Here is a 17,394-nt window from a genome sequence, read left to right on the forward strand (position 1 = left end):
TGAAGGACCTAACCTCCATGAATTTATCCAGCTCTTTCTTGAACCCCGTTAGGGTGCGTCTCCACAACAGGGCTTAACTCAAAATAAGTGAGGTACGTCAACTGCATATCTCATTTTGAAATACAGCTCTCGTCCTACAACTTCCCCTATTCCTCATACAGTGAGAGTTACAGGAGTCAGAGTAAGAAGTCCTCCAGCTTGACAGTATTTTGAAACAATTTTGAAATAACTACCTGCTGCTCGGAAGAAGTCCTCGAGGTGTCACAAGAGGGCGCTGCTGCTGCTCGGGTGATCAAGCCAAGCAAACAGAGCTCCTGACCGTGTATTATACTCGGCTCACCGAACAAGAGAGCCACAGTAGACAGAGTGTACTCTTGACAAGTTTATTGCAAGCAATTCAGGAGGAAATTTTAAAAGCACTATATGTATATGGATATTTAGTACTTAAACAATTAAAACAAACCGTGAGATACATTAAAAGGAATAATTAAATGGAATACTTAATTTAAATCTAATTCTTAACCCAATTTAACACACACACTCATACACACACCCTCTGGGGCTGGCCAGACCCCAGTAATGTTGGTTAATTTGGTTGAGGCAGAAGTCCGATGTGCACGTCACCCCAATATACTGAATCGATGGACTCCAATTCGTGGGGGGAAACGGTGTGGTACATATCCCCTCGATAGGGGCCAGGCTGGTACGATGCCATCCACTGGTTGCACACAGTCCAAGTGGGGTGATATCCATCAGTGACACCCCCTTCTTACTGGTGTGTCCACGACCGATCCAGAAATATCGTTTTTTTCACCGCTTGCCTCAGCACGAGTAAGAAACAATGGTCCGTCCTTCGTTAGATTCTTCCCTTGTTACTTTTTCTTATCTGGCAAAGCTGGAAACGCTGCCTCAGCCACATACACAGTTCTTTTATTTCACAGTCCTTTCTCTTAAAGTTGTAAACAAGCCATAATCCTCCGGGGTTCTTGCCTGGGCCTCAACATAGCCTCTCCTCAGCTCACTTACTGATGATTCACCCATGCTAACCATTCACACTACCCATGATTCGTGACAGAGGTGTCGCTCCAATTGTCCCACTAACCCAAACTTTTCTCCCTTATTCATCCATTAGTATTACAATAATATGTCATTCAGACGTGTCAGGCAAGCACTTTTTAAAGGTTAGGCAAGAGGTTTTCATCTAATCATCACTTTCAGCAGATGCGTTTTTTCTTTTTCAGAGACTCCATGCCCGGGGCCCTGACAGGTCTCTGTCCTGGGGCATTTAGACAAGCTTCCTGTTTTTCTAAATTTATACCTCAGGGATTTCACTAGAGCAGCGGTCACCAACCAGTCGATCGGGATCTACTGGTCGATCTTGGAGCCTCTGACAGGTGATCCTGACTAGTCTGGCCAAGAGGCTGTCAAGTGCCAGCACTTCAGATGCCCCTTCCCTACACTGCTGTTCATCTCCTGCCCTTTGCCTTGTAACTGCCCCTCCCGCTGGGGAGCCTCCTGCTTTCTGTGCAGGGCAGCGGAGAGAGAGGAGGGGTGCTGATGTCAAGGGGCCCCTTCAAATCTGTATCCTTTCTCCACAGAGCAGAGAGGGGGGCACAGCAGGACGTGGGATGGAGTTTGCTGGCTGCTTTAGCCCCACCGCACCACCACCCAGAAACCACCAGCAGTGCCCAGCTGGAGCCCACATCCCAAACTCCTACCCCAGTCATGAACCCCCCTTCTGCCCCCCAAGTCCCTGCCCTAGCCCCAAGCACCCCTGCATCCAAACGCCATCCCAGAGCCTGCACCTAGAACCCCCAACTGCCTGCCTCAAGAGCAGCTCAGAGCCCGTCTTACACTCCAGATCCCTACATCCAAGACCAGATTCTGCACCCCAACCCTCTGCCCCAGCCTGATGAAAGTGAGTGAGGATGGGCAAGAGAGGGAGGATGAAGTGAGCAGGGGCAGAGCCTTGGAGAAGGGGCGGGAAGGAGGCAGGGGCAAGGGTATTTATATTTGAGGTAGATCTTGGATTGCACTTCAATTCAAAAAGTGATCTCATGCTCAAAAAGGTTGGAGACCCCTGCACTAGAGATTTGGGCCTCAGGAAGGACGTGGGGTCAAGCTGCCCTCTCTGTGGCACTCAACTCCCCCCCCCCCCCCCGACTGTGGTCATGCTGACGTGGCTGGCTAGGTGTATTTATGGGCCTGCGAGCTTGGTTGCTAAAATGTAAGCAGTAAGCAATAGTGGTTCAGGCTCATTACTTGATGTGCCGAGATCTCCCTGTACAGGGGAGTGGGGGGGGGAGCTGTCGCTGCTGGGCGGCGTGTCCTGGACCCCAGAGACCCAGGCCCGGTGGAACCGCAGTCCACGGACAGAATGAAGAAAGCTCCACAGGAGTCTCCTTGGGCTCAGAGCTTTCTGGTGCTGCTCTCACTTGTGGGGCCGTGTTTCTGCCCAGGCTGCTTCAGCAAGGACACCCCCCTCCCTCCAGCAAGAGAAACAGTCACTGGGACAGGGCAAGAGCCCGATCAAAGGAGGTTCCCATGGAGGAGCAGGCGACCGCTGGCCGGGGTCAGGGGTGCAGCAAGGAGGTAACTAGGGGTGGGAAATTTTGATGAATTCGCTAATCGACTAGGCGCTGGGATTTCCACCGACTCTTCGGTGAGTCGATGAGGGCACCCGCACCTGGGCACTGCTGGATGCTTCTGACGGGTCAAAGCGGAAGCCGTGCAGGGGGGGCATCCGGCTGGGGCTTTTGCCCATGTCAAAAGTAGAACGGCAGCCCAAGTGGTGCAGGCAGAGACGGATCCAGTCCCCACTCGTGACATTCCCTGCCGCGCCTCTATCTCCCCTGCGGAGACAGTGCTGGGGGGAACCGTCTTTGGCTGACTCCCCCCAGCACCAGCTCCTGCTCCCCCACCTTACTACCTCTCTCCAATAGAGGCAGCGAGAGGGAGAGTGACTAGTCACATCACTAGTCCACTAGCCACTAAGCTTCTGCTTATCGGAGAGTCGACTAGTCACTTCCATCCCTGGCAGTGACACCGGAGCAAGAGTGTGGACACTGCAGCAAGCTGGGGGCCTTTGTCCATCCCCCCGGCACCTCTGGCCCCCGAATCCTCGCCAACCAGAGATGCATAGGAGGGGGGGCAAGCTGAGGGGGGCGTGGAAGGGGCGTGGGGCTGTAGAACCCAAGGGTGCGAGATGGAGGCCCTGACCGCTGGTCTCTGGGAGCACGTTGGGCTCCCGGGTTTCTCTCTGGGAAAAGAGGCGACTCCCCCCTGCCACGGAAAGTCCCGTTTCCACCAGCAGCGCCAGCTCCGTGCGCGCTCCCGGGCTGCAGCGACACTCGACACAGAGCAGGTCCTCTGCACCCACCGGCTGCTCCCCACTCGGCCCCGCCCCTTGCCTGCACGTACCTGCCGCAGGTATGGCTGAGGGGAGGGGGACAAGTGAGAGTGGGACATGCTGAATAGGGTGGGGGATAGGAAGAAGAGAGGTGGGGCTGGGAAGAGGCAGGGCTGGGGGTTGGCTTTGGGGGGGCAGGGTGGGGTCTGGGGCAGAGCTAAGGCTGCGCACCCCTGGGGAAAGGAGGAAGCCAGGGTGGGTGCGATTTGCCCAGGAGCCGGTTCTGTGTTGCATTGTTGAAAGGGGACCCCCAGATATTGAACCCGGCCCCTCTTGCTGCCCCTCCCCCCGCCAGGTGAGCGACAGGTGCACGGGGAGCAGCCGGCCCCGTTCTCACTGTCAGTGTGCGGAGACTCCCAGTGTCGGCCCGAAGGAATGTGTGTGGCGGGGAGATTTCAGCAACCATAGAAATGAGGAGCTGGGGCCTGGGTACAGGGGAGTTCTCCAGGGTCCTAGACACTGGGGTGTGTGACGCTACAGGGTCTGATTTCAGGGGTGCAGTTTGAATGGGAATACTGCCCACCCCACCATGAGCCAGGGTCGGATTCTCTCCCCAGGGAGGGAGCCCGGCGGGAAGGTGAAGATCGGGGCCTCGGCTGTAGCATCGATAAATGTCACCTGCCCCCGGTCACAGTCCAGGCAAACCCGGATCCTGCTGGGGGCGGTCAGCTGTAGGGGGGTCTCAGGGTCAGTGAGAGCCAGGAACCGCTCATTATAGCGCCACACAGCCCAGATCCCGCCCTGGGGGCTGCGGCTGAACTCTCCCCTCCTGTTCATCGACTCTTTGGCCACCCCCACGCCCCAGTGTTCCCCATTCCTCAGCTCCACCTCCCAGCAATGTCTCCCCGCGGTGAAGCCCTCGCGGCCCAGCACACAGAACCAAGAGTCGAATCTCTCCGGGGTGTCGGGCAGCGGCTGCTCTGCGTGTTCCCATTTCACAGATTTCCCATCGTCCCACAAGACGAGGTTGGGATGCGCCGTGTCTGGATCCAGAGTCACGTCGGCTGGGGGGGGGAGAATCGGAGCGTGAGGGGCAGAGCTCGGCCCTGGGGGGGGGTCGATGGCGTCAGGGACAGAATCTGCCCCAGCTGGGCAGTGACTCAGGGACTCTCCTGCCTCCAGGGGCGCCCGGCTCTGAGTGGGGAGCAGCGGCCCAGCCCAAGGGGTTTAGCTCACTCCCCGGCAGGGAGGGGCCGTGGCACACGTGATGCGGGGCAATGCAATGTTCTTATGTGCCCTGTGGGGGGAAGGGCTGCACCGCGGGATGGAGCAGGCCCTGATGGAGGAAGCAGCTCAGGGTTGGTGCTGCCAAGGCTGAGGCCAGGGGCGGGCGCGTGCGAGGGGCTGCAGCAGCCCAATGGGCCTGTGGCGTGTCCCTGGGTTACTGCTCGGTGCCTCTTCCCTTTTCACAAGTGTCTTTTGTTCCGCTCAGACCCAGGGCTCCAGGCTGGGGGGAGGCCGAGGGTGTTGGATACCGGAGGGGGCTGCACACTCAGGCAGGGAGTTGGGGTGCTGGAGGGGCGGAGGGCTCTGGGGTAGCCCTGGGGATAAGGGTTTTGGGACGCAGAAGGGGGCTCCAGTTTGGGGGAAGGACTCTTGGCTGGGGGGTTGGGCTCTGGGCAGGGGATGTGGGGGGCTTGGGATGAGGAATTGGGTGCAGGAGGTGGCCCCTGGACTGGAGGAAACTCAGGTTTTGGGGAGGGGGGTAGTTTGGCTACAGCTTGGCCAGTGGTGCTAAGCATCCTGCCCGGTGCCTGCCTGTCCTGGGGGACCCCGCTGTGCCCAGCAGGCCTGGCTCCGACAGGGGAATGAGGCTCTGAGGCAGCTCACCTGGGTTGTACCCTCTTTGTGCCGCCAGTGCAGCCGGCAGAGTGTCTGGAAGGGGAAGGATAAAAGAGGCGAGATTTCAGGTTTGCAGGTTTCCCCCACTCTCCCCCAGCCCCATTTCCATCCCCAGCCCTCTCAGGGACACGCCTCTGTCCCTCCACCTGCGGCTGGGGGGGCTGCACAGCCCGGGGACACCCGCCCTGCAGCCCTCTGGCTGGGAGGGACGCAAGGGCCCAAACGAAGGGATCTGGGTAAATCTGAGCCTGAGTGTTGTGACCTTCAGTAACTTTGTGCTTCAAGTGCCGTGTTCCTGAGTTGCTCTGCGGGACACAGATGTGTTGCCCACACAAGGGCTGTGTCTACACTGGCATGAATTTCCGGAACTGCTTAAAACGGAATACTATTCCGTTTTCAGTTTTTCCAGAAAAGGAGCGTCTACATTGGCAGGCTGCTTTTCCGGAAAAACCCGTTTTGCGGAAAAGCGTCTGTGGCCAATGTAGACGCGCTTTTCCAGAAAAGAGCCCCGATCGCCATTTTCGCCATCAGGGCTTTTTTCCGGAAAAGACTACTGGGCTGTCGACACTGGCCCTTTTCCAGAACAGTGTTCCGGAATAAGGACTTATGCCCGAGCGGGAGCAGAATAGTTTTTCCGGAATAGCGGCTGATTTTGTACAGTAGAGCGTCGTTGCTTTTCCGGAAATTCAAGCGCCAGTGTAGACAGCTCGCAGCTTAGTCCGGAAAAGCGGCGGATTTTCCGGAATAAGTGGCCCAGTGTAGACACAGCCACGGGGCGTGCAGACAGACACCCAAAGTGACCTGCCCAGGAGCAGTTAGTGAAGTCCAGAGTCAGTGACCCGTGCACATCGGCCTGTGCTGGGTGGTGATGAGTGAATCAGAAAAGAGAATAACCTGAAAATCGCTGGCACAGCAAAAGCCCCGACAATGACAAGTCCCTGTGCGTGCGGCGTGGGAGTCACACCAGGCACTTACTGTTTCTAATACCACGGTGATTGGAGCAGATCTAATCCAGTACAGTCTGGCCGTGCATGTGTGTTGTTGTGGGGATTGTAGTAACTCCTGACCTCACCGTATCCAATCTGCTTTACAGCGACGCTCTTTGCTTTGTGTTCTCTATGCCTGTGCCCTTCTGTGGCAACTCTGTGGGTGCCTCGGTTTCCCTGGGCCCTGCAACACTGTCTGGGGGAGGGATGGCTGGCTGAAGACGTGTATACAGCTTCTCATACCCTACGGCCAGACAACAGGGGTGTGTCGAAACTACATCCCTTGTTTGAGAATGGCAAATGAAGCCGGGATTTAGATACCCCCGCGCTTCATTTTCATAATTCCTCAAAAAATGAGGTTTACAGAATCTTGCAAAAAAGGGTTAATGTTTGAAAGATCCCCGTCTACACTGCCATCTTTTCCTGAAAAAGCCGCGTTTTTGCAGCCGCCCATTATGCAAATGAAGCACTTTCTTGAAAAAGGGATGTAGTTTTGACGAACCCGAGGAGATCACAACGTCTGCCCCAGAAGGGAAACAAAGGGTAGGCGGGGCTGACTGTAAGATGGGGAGTAGGGCAGCCATGGCCAACCCAAGGCTTGTGAGCCATATCGTCACTCCCACCTCCCTGTGCTGGTCTGGGCAGGAGAGCCATCTGGCCTCTGTCTCTTTATGCCTTTTTCATAAGGCATAAAGGATCTGATGACAAAGGGTTCTGGGGTCAGCTGATCCCTGACTAGACTACCGCGCTGTGCCGACAATCAGCCGACCGGCCATTTTTATGTAAATGAAGCAGCGATTATTTAAATCGCCGCTTCATTTTGCTATGTCTAGTAAACTCATCTAGGCTATGTCTACACTAGCTCATTAATTCGAGCTAGGTAGAGTAATGAGGGCGACCGGAGTTGCAAATGAAGCCTGGGATTTAATTTAATTGTGGAATGAGGAGTAACAGTTAATCCAAACTAAGGATTTAGTTCGGATTAACTTTAAACTGCGTCTAGGTGCGGGCAGTTCGTTCGGAGTAAGGGGGATTTAAAAATGGCGGCGCCCGGGAACATGCAAATGAAGCCTGGGATATTTAAATCCTGGGCTTCATTTGCAACTCCAGTTGCCCTCATTACCCTACCTAGCTCAAATTAATGAGCTAGTGTAGACAGACCCCTACATGGCTCCATCGACCTGAATGTCCTGAACCCCCAGTCTGTGCCATGCACCCTGTTCGGTACCTCTGAACGCCCTCAGACTCTTGGACAGCACAGCAGTTTGCTGGGAGAAATCCCGGACTCGCTCCTCCAGGTCAGGAGCCATCTCCTCCGGCTGCTGGGCCTGCCCCTCCTCACGCCTGGGGAGACACAACGTCCCCTGGTGACCCTGCACCGAGTGACTCAGTTCTCACCCGCTGGCCAGCGAGTCGCTGCCCTGCTGGGGCTGGAGTTCGAATTTCTCTAGTTCTCCCAGCCTGAGAGCAGGGGCAGCGCAGGCTCGGCTGGGCAACCTTCCCCGCAGGGACTCAGGAATGTTCCCCACGTCCGGCCTCGGGAGACCAGCTCTGGGGACAAAGGGGAACTGAGTCCCCACGGCCAATTCACTCCCAGGCCTCCAGGCGCTGAGGGACGGGAGGTTCCCAGGGGCAGGGCTGTAGAATCTGCCCGCTGGGGACTGGACCAGTGATCACTGAGCAGTCGATGGGATTTGCCGGTCGATCTTGGAGCCTCTGACAGGGGATCGTGACGGGTTTGGCCAAGAGGCTGTCAAGTGCCAGCACTTCAGCTCCCCCCCAACACTGCTGGGCATCTCCTGCCCCTTGCCTCGGAGCTGTTTCCCCCAGGGGGGTCCTGCTTTCTGTGCCGGGCAGGGCAGGGCGAGGAGGGTGCTGATGTCAAGGTGCCTCTCTCCCACCCTGTATCCTGTCTCCACAGAGCAGAGGGAGTACAAGAGGACTAGGGATAGAGCAAGTTTGCTGGCTGCTTTTGGGAGTGGTGCATGGCCAGGTAGAGGTGAACCTGCCTTACCCCACTGCCCCACCACCCAGGAGCCACTTGAGGTGAGCAGGGCCCAGTCGGAGCCCACATCCTGAAACCCTACCCCAGTCATGTGTCCCCTCCTCCACCCCAAACACCTGCCCTAGCTCTGAGCACCCCTGCAATCCAAACCCCCCCCCCCCGGCAGCCCAACAGCCTCCCCCAAGCTCAGCTCAGAGCCCCTCTCACACTCCACATCCCTTAATCCCAAACCAGAACCTGCACCCCAACCCTCTGCCCCTGCCGGATGAAAGTGAGTGATGATGGGGGAGGGATGGAGTGAGAAGGGGCGGGACCTGAGAAGGAGGCGGGGCCAGGGTATTTAGGTTTGAGGTCGATCTTGGATTGCACTTAAATTCAAAAAGTGATCTCGTGCTTAAAAAGGTCAGAGACCCCTGGACTAGATCGAGACACCAGCTCCCCCTCCCCGGCTCATCCCACACAGGTCTCCAAACAGCCCTCGGGTGGGACAGACCCCGAGTCCCTGCTGCCCTGGGCTGAATGGTGCCCAGCGCCCAGAACGGACAGGCCCACGTCCCACCCCTCAGGCCTGGGGCAGCCGGTCCCCAGGGAGGTGGCAGCTCCAGGAAACACTTGAGGTCACTGAATGGAGAATTCCAGCATCTCTGCACAGTGTGAGACCTTCAAACTGAAGTTTCAGATAAATGTGTGTCCAGCCCGTGAGCTTCCCCAACCCCCTCCATTTGGCTGTGGAGCCCTGGGGAGTTGTGGTGCTCACATTATTTCCTCGCTCATCCCCTCATACCACACAGGGCTGGGAGAGCGAGAGCCACGTACCTGCTCAAGGTGCTTCCGATATCCTGGGGGAGAGAGAGAAAAGAGCGTCAGCCCCACGCGGCACACAGGGAATAACCCATCAGACAGACAAAGGGGGCCCCAGAGAAGGGATTTAGATGTAGCTCTGTGCCTGGGACTCTGCAAAGCCCAACAGCCGCTCACGTGTCAAAGCACCCGCCGAGTTACACCCAGACCTGACGGCTGGACCCCCTGGGTGGGGGGCTGGGCTGTTTCCCCTCCGTCTCACCTGCTGGGATTCACTCGCTGGCTTCTGACACTTCCCCTCCAACTCCCCGATCTGCTCGCTGAGACAGGAAATCTGCTCGGCGAGTTTCCTGCCCCTCTCGGTCTGGTGCGTCACAAGCTCCTCGTCCAGCTTCTGCAGCTGGGCCAGCAGGAGTCGCTCTTGTTCCTCCAGGAAGTGGCGCTGCTGCTGAAACTCGGCCACGATCTTCTGCCACGCGGCTCGTGTCTGTTTCTGTGCGAAAACGGGGAAAGGGCTGGTCAGGGGCAGGGGTGGAGCCCGGGGCCCTTTCGTGGGGAGCTGAGTGTGCAGCAGGGAGACTCAGATTTGTGACATTTGTCAGGGCCCTGTGGGCTCTAGGCGGAGGTGGCTCTCCCAGCTGCCCGAGTCCCTCTGCAAGGGACGGTTCCAGGCCTGCCCTAGGCTGCAGGTTCTGTTATTCACGGGCTCAGGGGATTCAGACCCAGAGCAGCAGGAGGTGGGACTCAGCCCCACCCTGACAGAGACGGGGGGGACAGAAACAAACATGAAATGACCGGACCCAGCCGACAACCCTTCATGGGGATATTTCATTCACTGCGGGAAGGTTTCCGGGGAGAACACAAGAGCTAGACAGTAACACAATCACAGAACACTAGAACTGGAAGGGACCTGGAGAGGGCATCGAGTCCAGCCCCCTGCCCTCATGGTGGACCTACCACCATCTAACCTGCTCTTAAATATCTCCGGTGATGGAGAATCCATATCCTCCCTGGGCAATTTATTCCAGTGTTTCACCACCCTGGCAGCCAGGAAGTTTTTCCTAATGTCCAACCTCAACCTCCCTTGCTGCAGTTTAAGCCCATTGTTGCTTGTCCTGTCCTCAGAGGCTGAGAACAATTTTTCTCCCTCCTCCTTGTGACACCCATTTAGGAAACCACTCTCATGGCCCCTCTCGGTCTCCTCCTTTCCAAACTAAACAAGCCCAATTTGTTCAGCCTTCCCTCACAGCTCATGTTCTCTAGACCTTTCATCATTCTTGCTGCTCTTCTCTGGACCTTTTCCAATTTCTCCACATCTCTCTTGAAATGTGGGGCCCAGAACTGGACACAATACTCCCAGCACAGAGCAGAGTGGAAGAACGACTTCTCGTGTCTTGCTCATAACACTCTTATTCACGCAGCCCAGAATCATGTTTACTTTATTTGTCACCGTGTCACACTGTTGACTCATATTTACCTTGTGATGCACTATCATCCCTAGTTCCCTTTCTGCAGGACTCCTTTCCATTCTGTATGCATGAAATGGATTGTTCCTTCTTAAGTGACGTACAGGCAGTCCCCGGGTTACATGGATCCGACTTACATCGGATCCCTACTTACAAACGGGGTGAGGCAACCCCGCACTAGCTGCTTCCCCCCAGCAGACCAGGGAGACGCGAAGCTAGCGCCCCCCCCCCAGCAGACCAGGGAGACGCGGAGCGGCTTCTCTCAGCAGACACCTCAGCTTGAGAATAAAGGACAGAGGGAAGTGAGGTGTGGGAGAATAAAACTGAGCTCTGGAGAAATGTTTGGCTAGAGTTTCCCCTACAATATGTACCAGTTTCGACTTACATACAAATTCAACTTAAGAACAAACCTACAGTCCCTATCTTGTACGTAACCCGGGGACTGCCTGTAGTTTGCATTTGTCCGTATTGAACTTTATCCTATTGACCTCAGACCATTTCTCCAGTTTGTGCAGATCAGTTTGAATTCTGACCTTTCCTCCAAAGCACGTGCCACCCCTCCCAGCTTGGGACCATCTGCAAACTTAATAAGTGTCCTCTCTATGCTATCACCTAGATCCTGATGACAATACTGAACAGAACCGGTCCCAAACAGACCCTCTGTACAGTGTCCATACCAATGGAAATGGAAGCTCAGGGCCTGTCTACACATGGATCTAACCCAGCAATCTAGGGTCATGAAGCAACCCTAACCCATCCCACCTTCCCCAAGGCCACACAGGAGTTTGCCCCCAAACACCCTCCCTCCCCCTGCCTGTCCCTTCCGGTTCATAACCGCAGGCACCTACCAGATACTCCTGGCTTTTCTCCTCTCCCGTCGCTTTCCATCCCAGCAGCTTTTCTCTCTCTTCCCTCAGCATCTTCACATGGGCCTCGAACTGTTCCCGAAGAAACAGAAATGAGCTGGGAGGTTTCCTTGGGAGGGCGGAGGGGGTGCGGAACGGGGCGTTTTCCCACCCAAAGCCGAGTAACTGGTGGTCCCAATCACTGTGTGACATCGGGCCCCCAAGGAGAGAACAGTGTATTAATGACAGACTGGGTGTGTCATACTCTAACTTGTTCCCAATTCAGGCTAAGTCTTTTTAGTCATTAGAGAGAGATCTCAATTACCACCAAGCTTGATTGGTTCTTGAGAATGAATTTGTGGTACGGCACGTCACAGAGCGAATCGATACATTTGTGTTTGAGACGATTGAACTAACAAAGTGATAGAAATTCCAGAAGCCCCCAGGGTTTAAAAATGGGCTGGAATTTCAGCCGTGGAGCCTTTAGGATTGCCCTGATCGGACTGGCCTGGGCTCAGAGAAATCAGGGAGGCCGTTTGTCTGGCTATAAAGCTGCGCAGTCCAAGTGTAGTGGTGCTCTGTCCCTGTGCAGTCGACACTCGGGACTGGAGGAGGCTTTGTCCAGTGACAAAGAAACAGGAGGAGACTGGTGACGCAGCGAGGGCAGGGGCAGAAGTGAACGTGGCACGTCCGTGCTTTGGGTGTGTAGGGTGGGGCCTGGGACAGAGGTAAGGTTGGGCAGCCCTGGGGAAAGGAGAAGCCAGCGCCTGTTTTTACACTCGGGCTCTGTGCTTGCGAGAGGTGACCAGGGTGGGGTGCGATGTGCCCAGGTGACCGGGTGGGGACGGGAGCCAGTTCTGTGTTGCATTGCTGAAAGGGAGCCCCCAGATACTGAACCTACCCCCGCCAGGCTGGTGACAGGCACACAGCAAGCAGCCGGGCCCGTTCTCGCCGTCAGAGACTCCCAGTGTCGACCCAAAGGAGTCTGGATCTTTCCCCATGGTCCCCGGAGCTCACCCCTCGGACACCAGCCCCTTCACGGAGCTTCCTCCCTTGGAGCAGCCGCCTGGGAACGGCTGGCCCGGCATTGGGCAGGGATAAACCTGGGGCCCTTAAGGGTTTCATGAGGCACAAGCAGCAGCATCCCCTACCTGGTCCTCCTGGGCCGCCGCCTCCTCCATGGGTACCACCCTGTGGGACTTGTGGTCCCGGGATTTCTCGCACACCAAGCAGACGGCGGCTCCATAGTCCTCATAGAAGAGTTTGAGTCGTTTCTGGTGTCCCTCGCACAGGCCCTCCCCTTGCCCGGGCCCCAGCTGCCGCAGCTTCTGCACGATGTTATTCAGCTGGGTGTTGGGCTTGAACTGCCCTTTCTGGAAGGGGGCCCGGCACTGGGGACAGGTCAGGCCCCCTGCTCCCCGTTCCTCGCAGTGCCCGGTGAGGCAGGCTCGGCAGAAGTTGTGCCCACAGGCTATAGTCACCGGCTCCATCAGATACCCCAGGCAGAGGGAGCAAGTGGCTTCCTCTTGCAATTCCCCAGGCGTGGCTCTGGAGGCCATGGCAGTCGGGTGTGTGTCTGCTCTCTGATCCTTGCTCGGCCAGGCCCGGGCTTGTGCTGACAGGCAGGGAGAAGAACAAAAAAGGAGGAGACAGGAAGGGGAGGGATGAAACCAAAGTGAAACTATACAGAGGGGGCAGGGCAGAGGGAAAGGGACGGAGGGAGGAACAGGGGAAATGGAGAGAGGGGGATGAAAAGGATCACTCGGATCTGTGCTGCTGCAAGTCTGGAAGGGACGGCATGTCCCCTGCTTGGCAGGCAGCTCTGCGTGGGCAACCCACTGATGTGGGACCCAACCGTGCTGAGCCCTGCAGCTGGAGGTAACTAGTCAGTCCGATTCAGGGTATGTCTAGACTGCAGAATTTTTCTGGGATATCCTGGAAAAGCTCTACCATGTCCAAGGAACGTGTCTGCTTTTCCAAACTTTTTTTTTTTTTGGAAAAACAGGCATATTTTCCACATCTCTGTAAACCTCGTGGTATGAGGAAGAACGGATGTTCCAAAAGAGGGTTTTTTTCTGACATTTGTCTGTGTGTCGACTGGCCAACTGTTGGAAAAGCCTCGTTCAGAAGAAAAGCAGGAAAGGATAAAAAAAATTGCGGTTTGCAATTTGTGTATCATTTTCGGAATGTTCTTTGTGGTGTAGACACAGCCCCTGAGGGGGAGCGGAGTTTGCCTGTAACTAGAAACTCTTCAGAAACAACGACCAGTCCTGCAGCACCTTAGAGACTGACCACACATGAGGCCGGGGTGACGAGCTCTCGTGGAGGAAGCGGGCTGTGCCCACGAGAGCTCATCGTACCATCGACGTGTGTTGTTAGCCCTGCCGCACCTGAGGGACTGCCGGCCTGGGAAGGTCAGAGCATCCAAATGCTGTGGGTCAGGCCTCAAGGGGTTTGCAACACCCCCGCCTGGAGATGACTGGTGCACCAAGGGGACCTTTCATGGTACTCCAACACTGCCCCCTGAAATTTCCCCCCCCACTCCTCCAGGCGAGCTTCTCAGGCTTGGGGACAGGCTCCACCCTGGCGCACAACACCCTGGGTGCACCCTGTGGGGGGGCATGTGCACTAGCTCCAGGCCTATGTTTTTACAGGGAACGTTTCCCCCGGGCCCGAGTCACTGCCTCCGGCCATGTGGGAGCTGCTCCCCTCCCCCAGTCCCCACACCGCTCTCCGGTCTGCACTCAGAGCTAGTCACAAGCCAGGGGCAGGTGCGTGGCTGGCAGCCGACTGAGCTGGGCCCCTCAGGCAGGGGTGCACCCCACGAGGTCTTTGCCCCAACCTGCAGCCAGGTGCTCTGGGACCTCACATGGGAACGGGGTGACCCCCAGTTCCAATCACCCTGGTGCACGAGGGGCAGAGGGGAGGTGACTTGGGACCTACCACCTGTTAGGGGAGAGCCTTACCCAGAGGGGCCACTGCAGATTTTGGTGGGGGGAGGGAAGGGAGGCAGCTTTAACCATGATTCCAAGCGTGGGCAGGGGGTGAAGCATCCACTTGGAGAGGCAGTAGCAACCTTGCCCAGACCCCACCCCCTTCCACTATCTCCCTCCTCTGTCCCCTCCCCTAATTGCCCCAGCCCAGAGCACTGCTCACCTGTGGGGATGCTCTGAAGGGCTCCGGCCCAGGTGCTCGGGGATCTGTTCCTCCTGGCTATTTCCCACCTGCCCATCTGGCCAATTGCTCCAGCACCACATGCAGGAGGAAGTTCCTCCCATAAACTCCCCGGCTGAAATTCTCTGGCAACCCAGACCCCAGGGAAGCCGGCAAACACAGTGACTATCCTTTTTTTTTTTTAAATCGGCAGAAAAACTCCCCTGGAGACCACGCCTTCCATGATGGGTCCAGCGTCCCACCAGCCGTCTGTGACAGGGAGACTATTGAGAAAACCTCTCGTCTTCCCATGTCTAGCAGAGGGGAGCACAGGCTGCTGGCTGCATGGGGGCGGGGGGAAGAATCTCCCTGAAACCCCAGTATAGCACCTGAGCAGTGAGGCTGCATTGCGCGATATACCGGTGTGCCATGGAGAACAACAGAGTTCAAAATAGCTGCCCTTAAAAGGGCAGGCAATTTTTTTTTCCCTCAGTAACTCCTCCCGCCTCCATACCCTTCTCCCCCCCCACCAAAAAATCCTTGGTGTTTCCTCATAAAAAAAAACTTAGTTTGGTTTTCCTTGGTCTTAAAAAGTTTAAGAAACACTGATTTATAAGACTCCAGCCTCTTCTCCAGGCTGCTCAACACACCACATGACAGGACACGGCAGGCTCTCCATCCCAGCAGCTGCATCCGTGTCTGGTGCCCGCCGAGTTCAACTGAGACTCCAACTTGGTCACTAAATCTCCCTGGGAGCTGGGCCGGCAGGTTTGCAGACACTCAGAATGCCCCACACCTATGCCCCTTCCCCAGCCTGACTCCCCCCACCCCCACAACTGCTGACAGCGCTGGGAGGGGGAGTTTGTTTAGCAGGCTTCGTTCTTCGATGCACTTTGAAAGAAATATCGCCATTGCTTTTAGAGTTTTGGGCCAGCTGCTCTTCCAATTGTTCGTCCACTCCCCTGAGTATATTTTTATATTTCATTGGCCAGAGTTTAGTCTTCTTTCGATTTTCCTCACTAGGGGTCCGGCTGCACTGTGTTTGTTTGTTTTTCAAAGACAGTATGCAAATTGTGCTGGCGTTTGTATATTCTTCCATTTTCTTTTTGCAGGAGGATTTTCTGATATTTGGCCCATCTACATGGGGCCAAATTTCAGGGGAAAAAACCCCCTCTTTCGGAAGCCTCCCATACACCTCGTTTTATAAGCGTAAGCGGGGGAATGGTCCCGCTATTGTGGGGATCTTTCCTGGCTTCTATACCACCCCAGTGAAATGGGCCAGCAATAGGATCCGAGTCCCCGCTCCTACTCCTTTTACCCAAAGGCCTCCCTGGCCCTGAGGGCTCCCCTTCCACTCTCCTGAGTAGCAGAGTCCTCGAAATCCCAACAAGACTGGGCCCAGGCTTCCTGGGGCTTAAGTCCCAAGTTTGTAGTTACTTAGGGCAGGGGCTAGGGTGTCCCCTCCCGCCTGAGTCCAGAAAACAGTTTGGGGTTGCAGCAGGGACACACCCCAGCTAGGGGGATCCTGGCCCAGGGCCCTGTGAGTGACCAGGTAGGGGGTCACCCCCTCAGCGGGGCAATCCGGCTGAAACACGCCGAGGATCGCGGGGCCGGAGAGGCAGCTCCCACTTCTGCCCTGGGCCACTTCCTACCTGGTTCCCTGCAGGTTGCTTCCACTATACCCATCCAGCCTGTGGCGGCATCGGGACCGGTGTATCCTCGTCCGACTGTCCCTAGGTTTCACCAGCTCACCTCCGCCCTCCCCTGGAGTCTCCGGCAACAGCAGTGCAGGAGCCCTCCTTGCAGGTCCTTCTCCTTCAGCTGTCTCCCCTGACTGAGTCCTTCCCCAGACTTTTATAGTTGAGCTACAGCCCGGGCATGCTCAGTAGGGCTGTGGGGAGGGGCCTCTGTAGCCAGGTAACCCTGGCTGGGCCCTGTAGGTTCAGTGCGGGGCTGCCTGGACTACGGGGTGCTCTCTTCACACTGCATGCATCCTTGACCCACTGATCGTTACATACAATTCAAAGCAAATACAATTTATTAAACAGCAGCTGAATAAAAAGAAAAGAATAAGGGGAAAATGAGAAAGGTTAAAAGAGATCACAGAGCCCCGCTCTGTAGCACGGGGACATGCTGCTGCCTTTACCAAAAGCCTAGCCACCCTCCCCAAGTGAACTGAAACTGTGTTTTCCCTACCAGGAGTCCTAGTTGATGTCCTTTGGGGTTTGGACTGCTCCTGAAGCACTTGATGGTCCTCGTGACCTCTCCAGTGATTTAGGCTCTGCACACCCTGTACTGTGTCAGTCATCATTGTGACTGGCGTAAATAGGAAGACTGAACTGAGGTGTTGAAAGGCAGAGACAGAGGGGCTATGTGTATGAAGAGAGGAGCCTAAGCAATAACTTTCATAGCTGGATTTTGAGCACTCGGTGACCACAGAGCCTCAGGCTGTAAGTGGCATGTCCCCTCCCAGTTGGAGTTACAATCCTTCTCCAAGTCTGGCCTGCAGGGCCTCTTGGCTGGTGGTGTCTCCCAGCCCAGAGCCTCTTCTCCCCCCTTTGCTGGTCCCAGCTGCTCACCACACCCAGCTCCAGACTATGCTGCTTTGCCAGCCTCCAGCTGCTTGTGTTGCTCCTCTGATTCCTTTGGCTCTCTGGTCTCCGCAGGTCTGCTCCTCAGCACAGAGTCTGCGCAGAGGCGTAGCGAAGGAGGGGTGGGGGGACAGTTGCCCCCAGGCGCCACGCTAGGGGGGCACTAGGCTGGGGTGGGAGCGAAGCGCAAACTACTCTGGCCCATGTGACACTTTTGAACAGAGACCCGGGAGTTGGCTAAGTGTTCCTGGCTCTACACGCTGCGAGCTGAGGTAGCAGGGCCGGGTGGCATCAGT

At 56.2% G+C, this 17,394-nt stretch overlaps 1 protein-coding gene across 3 annotated transcripts; it reads right to left on the minus strand.

The window, feature by feature from the left end:
- Positions 1-369: 369 nt before the first annotated feature.
- Positions 370-16,208, minus strand: LOC102453344 (zinc finger protein RFP-like). 3 transcript variants are annotated; one of them, XM_075914219.1, is made up of 8 exons: positions 16,160-16,208; positions 12,505-12,969; positions 11,358-11,452; positions 9,306-9,536; positions 9,059-9,081; positions 7,466-7,581; positions 5,240-5,284; positions 370-4,413 (listed from the first exon to the last, which is right to left on the minus strand). In XM_075914219.1, exons 1-8 carry the CDS (start codon positions 16,191-16,193, stop codon positions 3,899-3,901), a joined length of 1,524 nt encoding a protein of 507 aa, XP_075770334.1. In that variant the 5' UTR covers positions 16,194-16,208; the 3' UTR covers positions 370-3,898. The 3 variants fall into 3 exon arrangements, with proteins under 3 accessions (XP_075770334.1, XP_075770333.1, XP_075770332.1); XM_075914218.1 differs by lacking the exon at positions 16,160-16,208 and having other exon boundaries at positions 11,358-11,441; positions 12,506-12,988; XM_075914217.1 differs by lacking the exon at positions 16,160-16,208 and having other exon boundaries at positions 11,358-11,447; positions 12,506-12,988.
- Positions 16,209-17,394: the final 1,186 nt, after the last annotated feature.

The sequence above is a fragment of the Pelodiscus sinensis genome, chromosome 32 (genome assembly GCF_049634645.1).
Source record: "Pelodiscus sinensis isolate JC-2024 chromosome 32, ASM4963464v1, whole genome shotgun sequence".
NCBI classification, from domain to species: domain Eukaryota; kingdom Metazoa; phylum Chordata; order Testudines; family Trionychidae; genus Pelodiscus; species Pelodiscus sinensis.

Excerpts from the sequence above, each read along its gene's own strand:
- LOC102453344 (XM_075914219.1), bottom strand. The coding sequence starts at position 16,193 with ATGGGTATAGTGGAAGCAACCTGCAGGGAACCAG. Across the intron at positions 9,537-11,357 it reads AGAAAAGCCAGGAGTATCTG|AAACAGACACGAGCCGCGTG; the intron begins GTAGGTGCCTGC and ends GTTTTCGCACAG. Across the intron at positions 7,582-9,058 it reads ATCGGAAGCACCTTGAGCAG|GCGTGAGGAGGGGCAGGCCC; the intron begins GTACGTGGCTCT and ends GTGTCTCCCCAG.